Source organism: Sorex araneus, chromosome 5 (genome assembly GCF_027595985.1).
Source record: "Sorex araneus isolate mSorAra2 chromosome 5, mSorAra2.pri, whole genome shotgun sequence".
Lineage (NCBI taxonomy): Eukaryota > Metazoa > Chordata > Mammalia > Eulipotyphla > Soricidae > Sorex > Sorex araneus.
This window is the reverse complement of record NC_073306.1, coordinates 209803740-209820969: the sequence shown is the minus strand read 5'-3', so window position 1 is coordinate 209820969 and position 17230 is coordinate 209803740. Positions and strand designations below refer to the sequence as shown.

Sequence of the window (17230 nt, the reverse complement as noted above, 5' to 3'; positions counted from 1 at the left end):
ATACTTTCTCCTATTTTTCTAAAGGAAAATATTTTTATTATTAGTGAGGGCTGAAATTCTCAGGTGCATGTTTTATATATATCAAGAAAATCACACATATTTTGGGTTTTGTTTTGGTCACTCTGGTGGGCTCCGAGGACCAGATGTGTTGCTGGGGGCAAGACCGTGGTCAGCCAGGTGGAGGGCCAGCCCGTGACCTGCTGACCCCCAGGCACTCTGGACTCTTTAGCGGCATAACTGGCATGTGTGGATTTCTCTCATGTTATGCTGTTACTGTCTTCACAGGGCAAATTCAAATGGACCAGGAGGGGTTATCTTCTTATACGGTTCATGCATCGCTTTGCCAAGATGGTGCATTTTCACTTGTGTCCACATATTTATATTTTTTTATTTTATTGTTATTTTTTTTTCTTTTTGGGTCACACCCAGCGATGCTCAGGGGTTACTCCTGGCTTTGCACTCAGGAATTACTCCTGGCGGTGCTTGGGGGACCATATGGGATGCCGGGGATCGAACCCGGGTCGGCCGCATGCAAGGCAAACGCCCTACCCACTGTGCTATCGCTCCGGCCCCGCGTGTCCACATATTTAGCAACAACAAATTAACAATGAATTGGGCGTGAATCAAATGGACCTTGCCTCGTGTTCCTTCTCCCCCCACTCTGTCTTTGACTGAAGAGAAAAGAGCCCTGGACACACACGGGGAGGGACTCGGGCTGCCCCCTGGCAGCCCTCTGTTGGGGCGAACCTTACACACGCTGGCCATCGCCCCCAAAGTCCCCCAGAAGGCGCCTGCAGAGTCGCGGATGTTTCTAAGCACCCGGCAGATCCATGTCGATGAATCATCTGAGATTTGGGATCAGGTAACTCTTCGAGAGGCTCAAAACCATTGTACTAGTATTGCCGTGTTTTTTTTTTTTTTTTTTTTTGCTTTTTGGGTCACACCCAGCGAAGCTCAGGGGTTACTCCTGGCTTTGCACTCAGGAATTACTCCTGGCGGTGCAACCATATGGGATGCCGGGGATCGAACCCGGGTCGGCCGCGTGCAAGGCAAACGCCCTCCCCGCTGTGCTATCACTCTGGCCCCTAGTATTGCCGTGTGGACACATGAGCATTTTCTCCCTATTAGAGCTTCTCACAGTGCGGACGGCGAGTTGTCCTCCTTAGAGGCCAGTCTGCCAGTTCTAACCGGAAAGGCTTGAGTCTCTGAGTCAGGCTTGCGACTCCCAGTCGGAAACAAGCCCAGAATGCGGGGGCTTTTTCCCCCTCCTCAAACCTTTATCGCACTGCTCGAGCAACTCGCATTTCTGAGCTAGAGGCAGATACTTCTGTTCACGATGATCTGTCACGTGTGTGCGTGTGTGTGCGTGTGTGTGTGTGTGTGTGTGTGTGTGTGTGTGTGTGGTGCCAAGGCTCACACCCCAGACCCACACGAGCCAGGCAGGTGCTCTACGCTGACCCCAGCACCCTGAGTGATGAACCCACAGAACAGGGCCGGGCACGACACAAAGGAAAGGCCGAGGCTGAAGGGACAGAGGCCGGGAGGCGCCTCGCTACGGCTGACGTGGGGCCCCCTTCCTGGGGGCCGCTTACCTGGGCACCGCCACCGAGTCCTCAATGGTCACGAGCCCAAGCTGGCCGTCGCTCCCCGCACCCCAGGAGAAGAGCTGTCCCCGGTCACTGAGGGCGAGACTGTGGGACTCGCCGCAGGCCACATGGACGATGTGCTCATCCGCCAAGGCTCCGATTCGCTCTGGAAGAGACCAAGCCCGGTAAGAGGAACCGCACAGGAGGAGGGGCGGCCAGTTCCACCCCTGGCCCCTCGGTGTGGGGTCCCCTCTGCGGGCATCATCCTGTCCCGCAGGGAGGACCCTTCGTGGGGCTAAGGAGGGGATGTAACCAAACGAAGAGACGCAGAGTCAGAAGGAAGAGGAGAGAGAGTTTATTCACAGCAGTTACAATACTTATACCTCTTGGTGGGAGGGGGCGGTATGCATGGTTGGACCCCCATAGGAACAATAGTAAAATGCAGATCAGGCATGGGCTTTGGGCAGATCAGGCATGGGCGTTGGCTAGTGAGAGGGGAATGGCGAACTGATAAGATCAGTAAGGTCAGCAGTGGTGACCTTGTTACAGGAATCCCAAGTAAGCCTCCACTTGACTAGAGGATGAGAGCCGGGCTTGTAAAATGGCTCCCTACACCGCGGGGCCTCCCCCGAGGTGCCGGAGTGTGAGCTGCTGATGGGACCACTCGGGAGCCGGTCTCATCACGACCTCAGCGAGGGCACGCACGCCTGCAGCACCCATGCCCCCCAAACACGTCCTCAGTGGGTGCTGGGGCCTCCGCAGGAAGGAAGGACCTGCAGGTTCATCTTCCGGAGCTGCTGGACCAAGGGGACCCAAAGACAGGCGGGAAGGCCGTGACGACCGGGGTTTAGCTGGGAACAACGAGACACGCAGGGACACGAACGAAAACACAGCATCCCCTCTCAGCCCCGGAGCGAGCCACCACCGTCCCCGCAGTTCCAGGCTCAATCTCGTGGATCCCGGCAGCGGACAAGAGTATTTCTGGCCGGGAAAACTGGCCCCAAGAAAACAAAAGCACTGGCATCTGCGGGCCCGGGTCCTGCTTCTCCCTGTGGCGTGCCTTGTAGCTTCACTCACCTCCTCTGTATCAGGAGACTCTGGTCAAGAGTCAGGACACGTGTCATGGAACAAACACCCAAAGAGGTAAGAAGAAGCGCAGAACGGAAGAAAAGGAACCCTGGGAAATTGATTGTGCAGGCGCCAGAAGGTCTAACCAAAGCCACTGTCAGAGGCATAGGTAAGGGGCATTCACACGTCCAGGAGACAAAAAGTTACCTTGGGAAATGAGAAGGCAGAGGCATAAGTTTAAAATAAAAACCATCCAAAGCAGGATTGAAAAGCTGCAGAGCAGAACAGAAAGGCGAAGAGCAAAAAAGAGAAGGAGGAAGGTGGGAGAGATGGCCCGGGGGCTGTGGGCGTGCGCTGGCACAAGGAAGGCACAAGGGGGACCCAGCCCAGAGCTGGCAGTACTGCCCATCACTGCCCGGCAGGACGAAACACAAAAGGCGGGGGTGGGGGATGAGGAGGGGGGAAAACACTTGCCTTGGGTGTGGGGACCCCGGCTGGGTCCCCAGCGTCCCCTAAGGTCCCCCGAGTCCCGCCAGGAGTAACGGCCCTGAACACCGCTGGGCCAGTGGGCGTGGCCCGAAAGCCAAAGTGGAAAAAGAGAAACCAGAGCACTCTCCCAAGAGGTTCCCTGGCTGGAAAATAAAGAGCTCTGAAGAGAGAAGGCACGGGGACACAAAAGAAAGAAGAAACACAGTATAAAACAAAAATAATTTAAGGTAATAAAACAATTTCAAATAATAAAACAACACTTATCACTTCTAGAGGTGAACTTCACTAGGCACGAATAGCTCATCCCTACACAGGAACACGAACATGATGAGTGAAGGGAACAGTACGTTCCCAGAACAACCGATCAACAGGGTCTGTCGTCTTGAAATTTCAGTACACGGAAAAGACTCTGAAGGTTCCTAGAAAGGAAAAGATTTTATACACAGAACAAGGCTCAGAATGGCACTGGATTTCCCAGACCCAATCTTGAAAACTTCAGACACTAAAACCCCTTGCTTCCCAACTCTGAGGGAAAATAACAGAATTTTATACCCACCAACTGCGAACGCAACGTACGGAGGGGCGGGAGAACAGTGCCAAGCACTCGACACTCGACGGCAGATTTCCTCCCAGGCCCTCCTCATCTGGGCCTGACCTCCCAGCTACGACAGGCCTGTCCCTGACCAGCCCCCAACATCTCACTCCTTTTCATCAACCACTGGGAAATCTGTTTTCCCAGCCTGGAAATCACAGCCTTACACGGCGCCGACAGAACCCTCTCTCTGTGACCGACTGTTTCCTTGACGTAAGACCTGCCATCCCCTTGACTTGAGTAGCTGGTGACTGCATCGTAGACGCAGCCTGGACAAGCTCTTGGAAAACCAATTCCAGTCCCATCAAATAAAGCAACTAAAAAACAAACAAAAAAAAAAAAACACACGGAACTGTGATCGCTACCATAACAAAACGTGCAGTCCAAGTTGGTTAACCAAGTCCAAATTATTTCTTCTAGTCAAAAAAAAAAAAACACCACAAACCCACTCACTTGCTCGGCGGGGGCTGAGCTGCCCCCCCACACGCGGCCGAGGGGAGCGACTCCATTCACGGGGCCACAGAACACCGCCCCGGTTGGCAGCACGGAGGCCGCGGTGCACATTTCCACACGCGGCTCTCTCTGATTCATTCTGTCAAGACTCTATACTTTACTTTGCAGATCATGACAGAGCCTCAACCCACGCGTTAAAGTAATTAAACACACGAGAGAAATATTTGGCATTTTTCTGAGGACAGAAGTCTATTTTGTCTCTAATCCGCCCGGAGCAACACTTCCAAGTCTGAGAAGGTCTTTACAAATGCTGTTAACTCAGATGAGCTCAGGTCAGAGGGCAGACGGGGCTCCTGCCTCCTGCAGCGCTGGGGGACCTTCCCTTCTGCCCAGGGCCACTTGGACACTCGTAACATCATCCTACATGCATTAAAAAACCATCACTGGGGCCGGAGTGATAGCACAGCGGGGAGGGCGTTTGCCTTGCACACAGCCAACCTGGGTTCGATTCCCAGCTTCCCATATGGTCCCTTGAACTCGACCAGGGGTAATTCCTGAGTGCAGAGCCAGGAGTGACCCCTGTGTATCGCCAGGTGTGACCCAAAAAGAAAAAAAAATAAACCACCATCATTCACGGCCGTTACAGCACAGGCAAACGGGCACGGGCAGCTGGGAAGCAGCGTCCACGCCTGTCCTGTCATCTCCCGGGGACAGGCCACACGACCGTGTGGGCCTCAGAGAGCCCAGAGTGTCCACCCCGCAGAGACACGAGCCCGCAGTCCAGCCGAGCTCACACAGCAGGACTCCTGCCACTTCGCTTTCTTAGTTTTTGTTTTGTTCCCTTTCGGAATCTCCCTGGGCAGTGCTCAGGGCTTACTGCTGGCTCCGTGCTCCGGGGTCACTCCCCGTGGGCCCAGGGACCAAGCCGGGACGGCCGTGTGTAAAGCGAGGGCCGAACCCACTGTTCTATCTCCAGCACATCCACTTCACTCTTGAGCGCATCATTTTCTCAGGCATTTGTCAAGCTCCTGATCAATGTCTCATTTAGTCACAGGAAATGTAGCATTAAGCCTCAAAGGGCGGCTACAGGGAAGGGTGCCATAAGCTAGGAATTAGGTGACGGTGCCTGTATTATCCCTGACAGGGACCCTGCGAGGCAAAGGCGACCCAAGGCCCGAGAAGGGACCACGTCTGGCCCAGCGGTGGCACCGTGAGTGTGCGGTCGTGCCGAGAAGGAATGCAGGCTTCAGCACCCTCCGTGACCACTAGGCTGCACTGTGCGTCTGCGTGTGAAAGCGGCTTTTTATTTTATTTATGTATTTATTTATTGCTTTTTGGGTCACACCGGGCAATGCACAGGGGTTACTCCCGGCTCTGCACTCAGGAATCACCCCTGGCGGTGCTCAGGGGACCATATGGGATGCTGGGAATCGAACCCGGGTCGGCCGCGTGCAAGGCAAACGCCCTCCCCGCTGTGCTATCACTCCAGCCCCCCCCCCCCGTGAAAGTGTTTTAAATCAGTAAAAAGAACTTGAGTGAACGGCCCGGTTATGGAGAACGGAGGATGGACTCTTCCGCATTGTCCGTGCGGACGGGAAGGAGACCCCCAACCTGCACCTACCCCTGCGAGCAGCTGGGCAGAAGGCGCACGCTGGGGGCGAGTGCACTAAACGTTCCCTCTGGTTTCCGGGCCCCCCTGGTGCTCCTTGGGGGACCCGCTGGTCTGCTGCTGAGTGAGGCCCAGGGTGCCGGGGCTGAGGCCGGACCTCCCGCCAGGTCACTGTCTGGGGCTCTGAGCCAACTCCCAGCCCGCTGCCACATTTCTAACCAACGAAAATAGGCTCCACAGGGCCGGCACTTACTCTGCCCGCGGCCAGCCATCTCAGCCCCAGCACTGCAGAAAGCCTGCCCGAGTGCAGGGGCAAGCCCTGGGCCCAGACTCAGCTGTGGGCCAAAACCCAATGTACGTTGCTCTATTGCATGTATTATAAGCCTCAGAGAAGCCTGTATAACAAGGAGGACTGAGCTCTCATCACTCTGCCGCCTCCGCTCTGTGCTTCCCCGAGCACTCTGTGAGAGTCCCTTTCCGCTCGCGACAGAAACACAGCCTGAGGAGGGAAGCTGCTGCTCTGCCCTGCCGCCCCGTGACTCCTCCTCCACGCCTGGTTCCACAGTGCCCACTGAGCACTCTCCATGAAGGCTGGGCATGGCAAAGACTCCTGAGCAGAAGGGAATCTGACGTGAGTCAGGCCGGGGGGGATTCCCCGGGGCCTCACTGCCCTTCCACAGGCCCCACAAAGTCACCCGAGTCTCTCCTCCTCACCCCCTGCCCCCTCATTCAAAATTTCGGTTCCTAAGTCACATTCTTACCCTCCTCGTTATTTCCATCGCTCAGAGTGTGGCACAGTCTGGGCTACTCCCAAGTGGGGGTCAGTTCTATAACACGACGTCCGCCTGCAAGTGACCATCCCGCAGAGGTCATCTTTATAAAGGAATTCGGCCTTGTCTGTAGGCCGTGGCACACAACTCAAACTTCCATCAGTTTAAGAGAAGCTCCGGCAGGCCTGCCCGGAGTTTAGAGCTTAGAGACGCGGTGAAGAACCGTGTGCAGACGGTGCGTGCGAGAAGCTTCCTTTCAGCTACAGTGAACGCACAGGGGTGGGTATTCGACCCTCCTGTTTGCGTCCGTGAAACACGGGAGACTTCTAACCTCGTCCTGCACTGTCCCTCCCTGTCTGAGTCTCCTCCCCTTTCCCTTCTACCTTCTGATAAACCCTCCCAGTGTGTGCATGTGTGTGTGTGTGTGTGTGTGTAACACGCCATGACTGTGCCTGCCATCCTTGAGCAGGGGCCATGCTACTCTCTGTACTGCCCAGGTTTTAGAACATGTGCTGCTGAAACAAGCTTCCTGTAAGCTCAAAGCTAATATTTTTCCCCACCAAGACAGAGTGTGATTTTTTTTTTAATGATTAATCTCTTCATCCTGAAAGGTGAGGGAAACTTGTTCCATTTTGGCATTAGGAAGAGAAATGTCACCTTTGGTTGGCTGGCCATTTCTATTTAAGTATTTTGTTTGTTTTTAGTTTTCAGAAATTTGGTTATAATATGTCTGGATATGAACTTGGGGGGGGGGGGTCAGGCTAGTTTTTAGCTTGTGAAATCTAGACCTTTTCCATCATTCGTATTTTTGGCATCACACTGTTTTACTGGGGCTCCAGTAACGTGAAGGCTGCACAGTTCCCTGAAATCCTATTTTCCCCCCATCTTTTTTTTTTTCTTTTTGGGTCACACCCGGCGATGCACAGGGGTCATTCCTGGCTCTGCACTCAGGAATTACCCCTGGCTGAGCTCAGGGGACCATATGGGATGCTGGGATTCGAACCCGGGTCGGCCGCGTGCAAGGCAAATGCCCTACCCGCTGTGCTGTCGCTCCAGCCCCTCCCCCGTCTTTTTAATCCTTGTTATTCGTACCATCTGGGCCTGGGGCGTCACTGATCCTTCTGTCATTTCCGTCGATGGCTAATGGACCACGTGTAAGCGTTTCGTTCTGACAGCCTGTTTCTTCCCGGAGAATTCCCGGGTGTTTTCTGAGCGTTCCGGCTGCCGTGGGATAAGACAGGTGCACCCACTGCTCTCAGGTTCCTCTCAGGCAACCCAAGTTCTACGCCACGCTACGACTGGCACCTGCTCACTGCGCCATCCCCAGGGACTTCTGGGATTTCACACGCTGAGGATCGGTGGGCTGTGCCCCGAGCCTTGGTACAAGCCCTTCCGGGTCTCCGGGTGTCACTGAGGGCTTCTGCAGGGCGCTAGCGGGACTGTGTTTGCCCTCAAGGCCTTTGCAGTGCTCCGTGGACAACGCGTGCCACGTGCAGCAAGCCTGGGACTTGCGTGCAGCCTACTCGAGACTTCCATTCCCCCAGGCGCTGGGATGCGGGACACACACACACACACACACACACACACAAACACACACACACACACGGGGTGCAATGCATGGATGGAGTGTCTGCTGCAACTGCTCCTCCCCTGCCGTCTCCCCAAGTGGCGTGGGGTCCTGGCCCCCGTTCAGCCCTCTGACCCCACGACACCAACGGCAGCTCCTGCCAGGGCCCCACAGCACGAGGGGCAGAAGACAGCAAAGCCGGTTCTGTGGCACTTAGTAGCATCCTCGCTTCCCTTCCCGACCAGCCTGCCACTACTCGCTTGCCAGCCTCCGGGCATTTGCTCTCGACACTCTGCTCCAGGCTGTCCGGCTGCACGAAGTGGGAAAGACATGAAGTCCGACTGCCTCCAGCCTGGGACTAGAAACCCTGAGCTGTACATGTTTTCTCATTTTCCCCTTACACCTTACATAAACACGGCGGTTTACAAAGTCGTCCGTGGGGCTGGAGCAATAGCACAGCGGGTAGGGCGTTTGCCTTGCACGCGGCCGACCCGGGTTCGATCCCCGGCATCCCATATGGTCCCCCAAGCACCGCCAGGAGTAAGTCCTGAGTGCAGAGCCAGGAGTAACCCCTGAGCATCACTGGGTGTGACCCAAAAAGCAAAAAAAAAAAAAAGTCGTCCGTGACAATTTGTTACAGACATTCAGTGCCCCAACCCCAATCCCACCACCGTTATCTCCAGTTTCCCCAGCTCCCCCTTAAGCCTGCCCCCGGGACAGGCCCTCAGTAACTTGTTTTATATTGCCTGTTATAATCTGCTAAAAGAACGACAAAATAAAAATCTTTCCTCAGAAGAAAGTTAGTGAAGATTGTGTATCTCACTGTGGAGCTACAAAGCCCTTGCACCGGAGATCACTAGGGTGTTCCTACAGCTGAAGCCTCCTGTGTTGTTCTGTTAACCAAGATCGGATGCCTTCCACATTGCATCCCGTCCGATCTGGTGTGCACCTCCTGGTGTATCAGTGCTGCAGAGTTTGAGGTGTCTGCGGCTGCACACTCCAAGAAGTCCAAAATTTACAAGAGGGTGATACAGCTGGAGTTAAATTTTTAGCTGGGTGGCATTTGGGGGTGTGTGCATGACTGCCAGAAGTACAGGGGGGTGGGGGGAGGTAGCCCATCCCTGACCCCGTGAAAGTCTGGAGATTCCAGTCACAAAACCCACTTGAGTTTTTCATCAGGTTGATTCCTGGACGTGGCCCGTCCCAGCAGTGGGTCCGGCCGGGAGCTTGATGCGACTGTGGGATGTGGAGATTTCGGCTGCTGAGGCACAGACCCATATTTTTTAAATAACATTATTTTTCTTCCACATTTTAAAATACCAACAAAGCCCATAAACTGCCTTTGTTCCAAACTGCCTTTTAAAAAACCCCAAATGCGTAGCTCCCCCTGCACGCTCCCCCTCAGCTGTGCTCACCTCTGTGCTCTGTGCTCTGTGCTCATCTCTGCTGTTCAGTGGCGGCCGATCCCTGGAGGCAGGGGGAACCTCTACTGAGGCCCCCTTCGGCTGCGCGGGCCGATCACACACTGCCTGCCCCAACGAGTGAGTGCCCAGCCTCCCAAAACCTTCACCCTGCGGGCCAGAGATGAGGCGCGGCGGGCGAGCGTGTGTCGGGTTCCGAGCACGGGGAGGGGAGTGGGGGGGGGGCTTTGCTCTCTCTCCTCTTCCCCGTTGTGTCCTCCTCCTCCTGGCTGGCGGCCCTCAGCCCTCCTGCCCTCTGGAGGACAGACAGACGGCAGCTGCCCTCTGACGCCGTGCCCCCGGCAGCCTCTGTCCGCCCACACCATGAGGGGTCTTGCACCTCGGCCAACACCACCGATCAACCCACTTTCCACACAACCCAGGCCGACTCCAGGCCAGTGGGAGGGTCATTCCTTTGACACGGTGACACAAGCCTCTTCGGAGTAGGAAACGGGGTGTCTGGGTTCTGTTTGTCTAACTGAAGTTCTCACTGGTGTGACTGAAGAGAGGAGAAGCTGGGGCGACAGCACCGCGGGCTGGGCGTTTGCCCTGCACGCAGCCAAGCGAGTGGATGCCCCGTGTCCCGTCGTCCCCTGAGCATCGCCAGGAGTGATTCCTGAGTGCAGAGACACAGGTCACCCCCGAGTGCCGCCGATGTGGCCCAAAAACACAACCACAAAATAAAAGTAAAGAGAGACGGAGCCTTCGAGCTTCTCCACCACTGCAGAAACAACACCCCCCCGCCCCCTCCCCCGACAGCTGGCAGGCAGAGGCCGCTGGGACTCGGGGGGGGGGGGGGTCCAGGAATCTCACTCCTGTGGAAGCTGGGAGTCCACTGCGATAGCCAGCAAGATGTCGAGGGAGGAAGCCACCAGCGCGGGGAGGGGGGAGGCAGCGAGTGGGCACCACAGGCCGGGACTCCTGTGGCAGAGCTCCCACTCTGGGCCCAGCCTCGGGGACGCAGGTGCAGACCTGCAGGGGGCCCACAGGCCAGCCCACGCCAGCCCACGCCAGCCCACGCCCATCCCCCGCGGCTGCCTCTAAACACGCCCACGGCACCCGCAGAGAATGAAGCAGGAGCGCGGGAAGGTGTCAATCACCGCGGCACAGAGATCTCCCCCTCCTCCAACCCTGCGTCTGCGGGAAGGTGGGGGCTGGCAGGCGGGAGGCCCGGGAAGGCTGTGCTTAAGGGTCTGCGCCTGCCCAGGGTTTTACCAGCCTGAGGTGGCGGGCCGGTGGCCCCTCCCGGGAAAGGCGGCCTCAGCCAGCCCTGTCCCCCCTGCGGTCTCTCTGAAACCATTGCAGAGGCCCCAGCAGACGCCCCCCTCCCCTGGGGGACGTGCCCAGTCTGTTCCCAGCCCGGGAAGCATCTCGAGCGGCGACCTCCCCCCCTCCCTCTCCCGTGCTCCAGGGCAGGGTCGTCCCTCCACGCGCTGTCCCCGTCCTCCTGCTCTGACGCCAGCGGCCTCCCGGGGTCCCGAGCACAGCAGAGCCGGCAGGGACACCGCGAGGCCTGCTCCGTCTCCGCGACAGGCCCCGGCGCTGTGTGCCGGCCGCTCTGGCCACCGGGCCCTGAGCACTGAGGGGCACGAGCCTTGAGAAGCACGTCACTGAGCAGCCAGGGGACACACACACGCCAGCCCGGGCTGAGGTCACTGCACGTGCGGGGGGAGCTCACGAGAGCGGCACAGCCTCGCCCCGAGGGAGAGTCCCCAGGTCACGCCTGAAGGCGCCGGGACCCACGCCCGCCCCCGCGTGTCGTGCCCTCCGCCACCGCCCGTCCTTACACTGGAGGCCCCGGCCTGGGACGGTGGCACCTGGGAACCGTTTCTTTCTCTGGTGGGGGCGGGGGAGCCTCACCAGCAGTGCTCAGGGGGCCCCGAGGGTCTCAGAAACCCACGCTAGGCCCCAGGGCGGTCACTGGGGACCACTGGAGTCCTCTCTGCAGTGCTCAGGGCCCCGTGGGTGCCCCTGGCGGTGCTCAGGCGGCCACGTGGCGCCAGGGTTCGAGGCCTCCGCGCCCGTCAGACAGTTCTCCCTTCCCTCACTGGCCACGCCCAAGAGTGCAGGGCAGGGACGGGACGAGACCAGCCGGGGGACAGCGGAGAAGGCCCTGTCCGGGGCTGCCGGGGGCCGGTGCCCTCGCTCTGAAGGGGCAGGAAAGACCCTTTCCCGGGAGTGACTCTGCAGGTGTGAGGCCGGGCCGGGGTCTGCGGCGCCCGGGAGCAGAGTGCCAGGGGGAAGCCGACGACCCCAGATGCTGCGGCAGGAACGGAAGCTGCCGGGTGCCTGGGGTTGCCGCGCCCACCGGGACCCAGCGCCGTCACGGCCGGGGCGGTCTTCTGCTTGGAGGCGTTTGCTCACCGCGCACAGCCCGAGGCCGTCGGTCCTGCGAGCTGCAGCCGTCAACATCCTGACGGACCGGGCCGGGCCTGGCTGCCCAGGACAGCGGCACAGGCTCACTCCACGGCCCACGGCAGGTCTCCCGCAAAGACCCGCCCCCGCCAACACAACCCGGCGCAGGGAGCGAGCGGGCACGCGGAGACGCTCAGCCTCCCCCCCCCCCCCCCCGAGCCTGCAGCCCCCAGCACGGCTGGCCAAGCGGAGCCTGGAGCCCCCTGAGCACTCTGGGGAGGCGCCCGCCGGAAACAGAGGGCGACAGAAGCAAGTGGGACCACCTGGGCTCAGCCGCAGCCGGCCGCCCTTGGCTCTGCCCGTGGCAGACCCTCACTCACCTGGGGGCTTGTCACACCACCCTCAGGTCTGAGGAACAGCCGGCCCCCCGCGCCGGCCAGAACACACCCAGGTTCTGTCTTTGGCTTCGCAATCTTCCCCTTGGGGGGGAATGAGCTAAGGCGTGGAAAGGACACGCCTACGTGCGTGTCCAAATGCAGAGTCAGTCTTTATTAAGGTGACCAATCTACGCAAAGTATTCCTGAGAAAGGATCACAGGGAATTGAAAATAAAATCCCACCCTTTACCACCAAAAGGTAAAAATGAGCACGATGCATGAAATCTCTCTCGGGGACACCAGCGTATCATTCACCGCGTCCTACAGTGTTAAAGGAACCGATGAAGACCATATGCACAATCTATACACGTTGATGTGTAAGGAAATGACTCATTTGTTAATGTGTTGGGAAAGTACGATCAAAAACTGGTAACGGGGTGTGGGGTAGGAGATAGTAGAGCAAGTAAGGCGCTTGCCTGGCACGCAGCCCATCCGGGTTCGATCCCCAGCATCCCATATGGTCCCCCCTAGCACCGCCAGGAGTAATTCCTGAGTGCAGAGGCAGGAAAATCCCCTGAGCATCACTGGTGTGACCCAAAAAACAAACAAAAAATGGTAATGAAATGTATTAATACAAAGCACCACCTCTTAGTACAACTGCTACTAATTCAATGATAGTTTGTGCCGAGTACTGAGGCCAGGAATGATTTCAAACACCTGCTAAATTGCTCTTAACAAGTCACCAGCTCTTCAGACCAGTTCTACCTGTGGAAGTTATTACGGCCCAAGCTCGTGTCTCAGAACACGGAAGGGCTCGGGAGATGGATCAAGGGGCCGAGGAGGGCTGGGGGGAGCCCCCGGACCACAGCGTCCCCTAAACAAGCCCTCAGGAGTAGCCACAAGCACTGCAAGTGTGGCCCAAAACTGTGGCATGGAAGCAAGAAAGGAAGGAGCACAGAGAGGTCAAACACCACCTCCAGAGTCACAGAGCCACTCGCGGGAAGGTTGGGTCCCCCCAGAAAGCCTGGCTCCCAGGGACAAGCCCTCACGAGGCACTTTCAAGCCACTCCGTCCGAACTGCAGTTCTATCAAATACAGACAACGGGAATCCGATGCATGTCTCAAGTGAGAAAAGATAATCTGGTCAATGCGGATGGAAGATGGTCTGATTGTTAGGGGCTTTCCGGAGAGTTCAGCACTGCACGCCCTCCACGGGCGTCTACTCAGAGAGATACAGTCTGCACCCCCAAACCGCAGAGCGCCACTTGACCCAATGGGGACCAATAAATCTGGAAACATTTCGGCCATCGTGGGGGTATGAGAATGACAGTTCCCGAGCTCGGACAAGCAGTCAAAACCACCCACGGTCACTGCCCAGAACTAAGGACGGACAGACGGATGGACGGACTAAAAGTGTCCAGCGCTGAGCTCGGACACGATCTCCCGAACCGCCCCTTGTCTGGACCACGTGAGCTCTCTCCTGCCACAGACTCAGACCCTGAGGAAATCACTCTCTGTGGGGCCTCAAAGCCGGCACGGTTAGAAGGCGGAAGTCAGCACCGCCGTGGGCGACCCACACAGCCTCCCCTCCGGGACGGACAGGGTGGAGACAGTGCTCCTTCGCTCCACACAGTGCTCTGAGTCAGGGCGCCCTTCTCAGACGGGGGCAGGCGTCGTCCCTCCACCTGCCCCCTAAGAATCCCAGCGGTGGCCAACTTCCAGAACCCAGTGAGGAGTGCAGGTTCAGTGATGGCAAACTCCAGGCCTCGACGGACAGGGGACGGGTCGGTCCTTCTCATCCCCCCGTCCCCACGGGACCCTGCAGGTCACGCCCACAATCTGCCGCTGGCGGCTATTTAAGCTCCTTAACAGCCATGACCCAGAGACACCCAAAGACTCTCAGAACCAAGTAGCTCGCCGCAGAGATTTCTCCAGACCCTAATTAGCTAAAATTTTAGAATTCCAGGAGCATGCAGCCACTCTGGTGGCCGTGCGGCCTCTTATGCTATTCATGACAAGCCATACAAAAGAGAGTACGGGGAGACTGTCTGCAGTAGAGGCAGGGGGAGGGGTGGGAGGGCGGGGGATGCCGGGGACCTTGGTGGAGGGGAATGGGCACTGGTGGAGGGATGGGTGACTGATCATTGTATGACTGAAACTCAAACAGGAAAGATCTGTAACTATCTCACGGCGATTAAAAAATAATCACTGTCACTGTCACTGTCATCCCGTTGCTCATCGATCTGCTCGAGCGGGCACCAGTCACATCTCCATCGTGAGGTTTGCTGTTACTGCTTTTGGCATATCGAATACGCCACGGGGAGCTTGCCAGGCTCTGCCGTAAAATAGTAACTAAAATAATAATATTAAAATAAAACCAACATTCTGAATTTAAAAAAAAGTAACATGGAGCTCATGCCCAATTCAATCAGCTTAATGGCTGAGTAAGCAGGAACACTCCTATGAAGTGCTCTCCTCACGGGCACCGAGAGTTCCGCTGACAAGAGAGGGACGGACCAGCTGCCGCAGCCCCGGGATTCTGGCCGCAGCACCAGCAAGCCTCCCCCTCCCCCACCCCCACCCCACTGACCCTTGTCCTCAGGCGTCCTCAGGAAAGGGCCTGGGGGGGGGGCACTGCTGAGGGGCTGCTCCTACCACACAGCGGGGGGGGGGGGGGCGGCGCCGAGAAGGGCCCTAATTCCTTCCGGCCCAGCTTGCCGGGGGCAAGAAGGAGTCCCCACGGCGAAGGCTAGAGGCTGCCGTGCTGGCCACAGGGCTCCCTGGAGGCCAACAGAGGCCCCGGGAACTAGGCCCTAGTCTCAGTCACCAGCAGGGGGCACCGTGTGGAGACCGACTGACTCCAGAGCGGGACACTGCAGGGCCTGCGGGGAGGAGAGCGACAGGGAGGAGCCGGCAGAGGCGGGCAGCGGCTGCAGGGGCACAAGGGGGCGCCGCTGAGGAGCTTCCCGCTGAGGCTAGTGCAGGGTTTGTTTGTTTTTGTCTTTTTGGGTCACACCTGGCGATGCTCAAGGGTTACTCCTGGCTCATGCACTCAGGACTTACCCCTGGCGGTGCTTGGGGGGCCCTTTGGGATGCTGGGGATCGAACCCGGGTCGGCCCCGTGCAAGGCAAACGCCCTCCCCGCTGTGCTATGGCTCCAGCCCCACCTAATGCAGGATTCTTAAACCTGCACAGTCACGTTCAAGCAAAGCCCCCCCCCCCCCCCCCCCGCTTCCCACAGCGGGAGAGGGCTGTGCAGTGACCCGGCGCCACTCCCAACGGGAGGAGAGGCAGGCAGCCGGGGACCAAAGGGACGAGCTTAGGCTAAAATGCCCAGTCTGAGGAACCAGATGTCCACCCGCACGGCCACCGGCGCCGTGGCTGGGGGATCAAGGCAGCACAGGAAACAGAGGTAAAAAATTTTGTATTATTGGGGCTGGAGCGATAGCACAGCGGGTAGGGTGTTTGCCTTGCACCCGGCCAACCCGGGTTCGATCCCCAGCATCCCACATGGTCCCCTGAGCACCACCAGGAGTAATTCCTGAGTGCAGAGCCAGGAGTAACCCCTGAGCATCCCCGGGTGTGACCCAAAAAGCAAAAAAAATAAATAAATAAATTTTGTATGATTTTTCCTGTGAAACCAGTTTCAATTTTAGCTTAATCAACTTCACACCTGCTTAACATTCACTGATAATCGTTTGCCTTAAAAGAATTATTTAGAAAAAAGCCCGTCACGTTTGTGCGCCTGCTGTTGTTACAGGGAAGGCATGCACACAACAAGGCACTGCAGCCAAAGGGGAGGGGACGTGGACACACACTCACAGGTGAGGCGAATCTAACAAGAATCCCGAGATGCCCTCAGCACGGAAACTGTTGCTGATTTTTTCTTTTTGGAGGGGAAATAAAGCTAAGACCATGATGCGGGGGCAGGACAGGGAGAGGAGTCGGATGAGGCGGCTGTATACGCAAAAACAGTTTCGACTCAACGTTATTTTTGGACCAGAGCTGGGGGTTGCTCTCGGGGCCTTTGGTACCCTGACCTCGAGGAACGTTTCAGGGAGTCGGGGGTCTCTCGGCCCTGGGCGTCCCTGGCGAGGCTCCTACCCCGGCTGACATTACTGGCCTGCCACGCCCCCTCGGCACGGTGACACGGAGCTGCAGACACAGGGCAGCACGGCGACAGACAGACGCAAAGGCAGGGACGCTCAGCCAGTGACCGGATGCTCTCAAGGGGACAAAAGCACAAAGCAGCAGCTCATCTAATCCTCAGAGCCCATGTTCAGTGTGGCTCGGTGGCACGCAAGGGGCCAGAGCCCCCACAACGGACCCGTGTCCCCTGCTCTGTGCCCACTGGGGCCGGCGAGGGTCTAGCCCGATCCCCGGTGACCTGCAAACGGCCCCCTGAAGCAGCCGCCCTGGCCCTAGCGTCTCGGGTGTGAAGGCCACAGAGCCCCCCCCCGCCCCCCGGCGGAAGCCGTGACCCGGAGCTGGGATCGCAGACCACCCCACGGCCCCCAGCAGCCCCCGACACGCCCCCTCACCACCCCGTGTGCTGGGCCGGGGAGACATCACGAGGGCCGGGAAGGGCTCAGGGCCCCGGCTGGGCTGGCTGTCCCCGCGGTCCCTGTGTGGTCTTTGAGTTGGAGGGGACAGAGACAGCGAGAACCCAGCAGAGACCACACAGCAGCCCGGCCAACACCCAGCAGAGGCCATGCCGCAGCCCGGCCAACACCCAGCATGAGACCCCGCCGGCCACGGGCGCGAGACCCCCAAGTCATCACCCCCACCGAAACTCCAGCTAAGAAACCAGGCGCAGACAGCACCCTGCAGACCCCGGCTGCCGGAGCTGAATGCAGACTCAGCTCACGCTCCCCTTTTGGGCAGGAGGAAGGGGGCTCCCCCCAG

The 17230-nt window shown here is 58.0% G+C and overlaps 1 protein-coding gene across 3 annotated transcripts in view; it reads right to left on the bottom strand.

The window, feature by feature from the left end:
• The window catches only part of HERC3 (HECT and RLD domain containing E3 ubiquitin protein ligase 3), a 91880-nt gene that overhangs the window by 56647 nt on the left and 18003 nt on the right, over positions 1–17230 (bottom strand). For all 3 annotated transcript variants that reach the window (XR_008630141.1, XR_008630142.1, XM_055137691.1), the window contains exon 3: positions 1593–1752. Coding sequence is in view for 1 of the 3 variants with exons in the window: in XM_055137691.1 (XP_054993666.1) it covers positions 1593–1752 (160 nt within the window). In the remaining 2 variants the exon portion in view is untranslated. The remainder of the gene's footprint in view (positions 1–1592; positions 1753–17230) is intronic.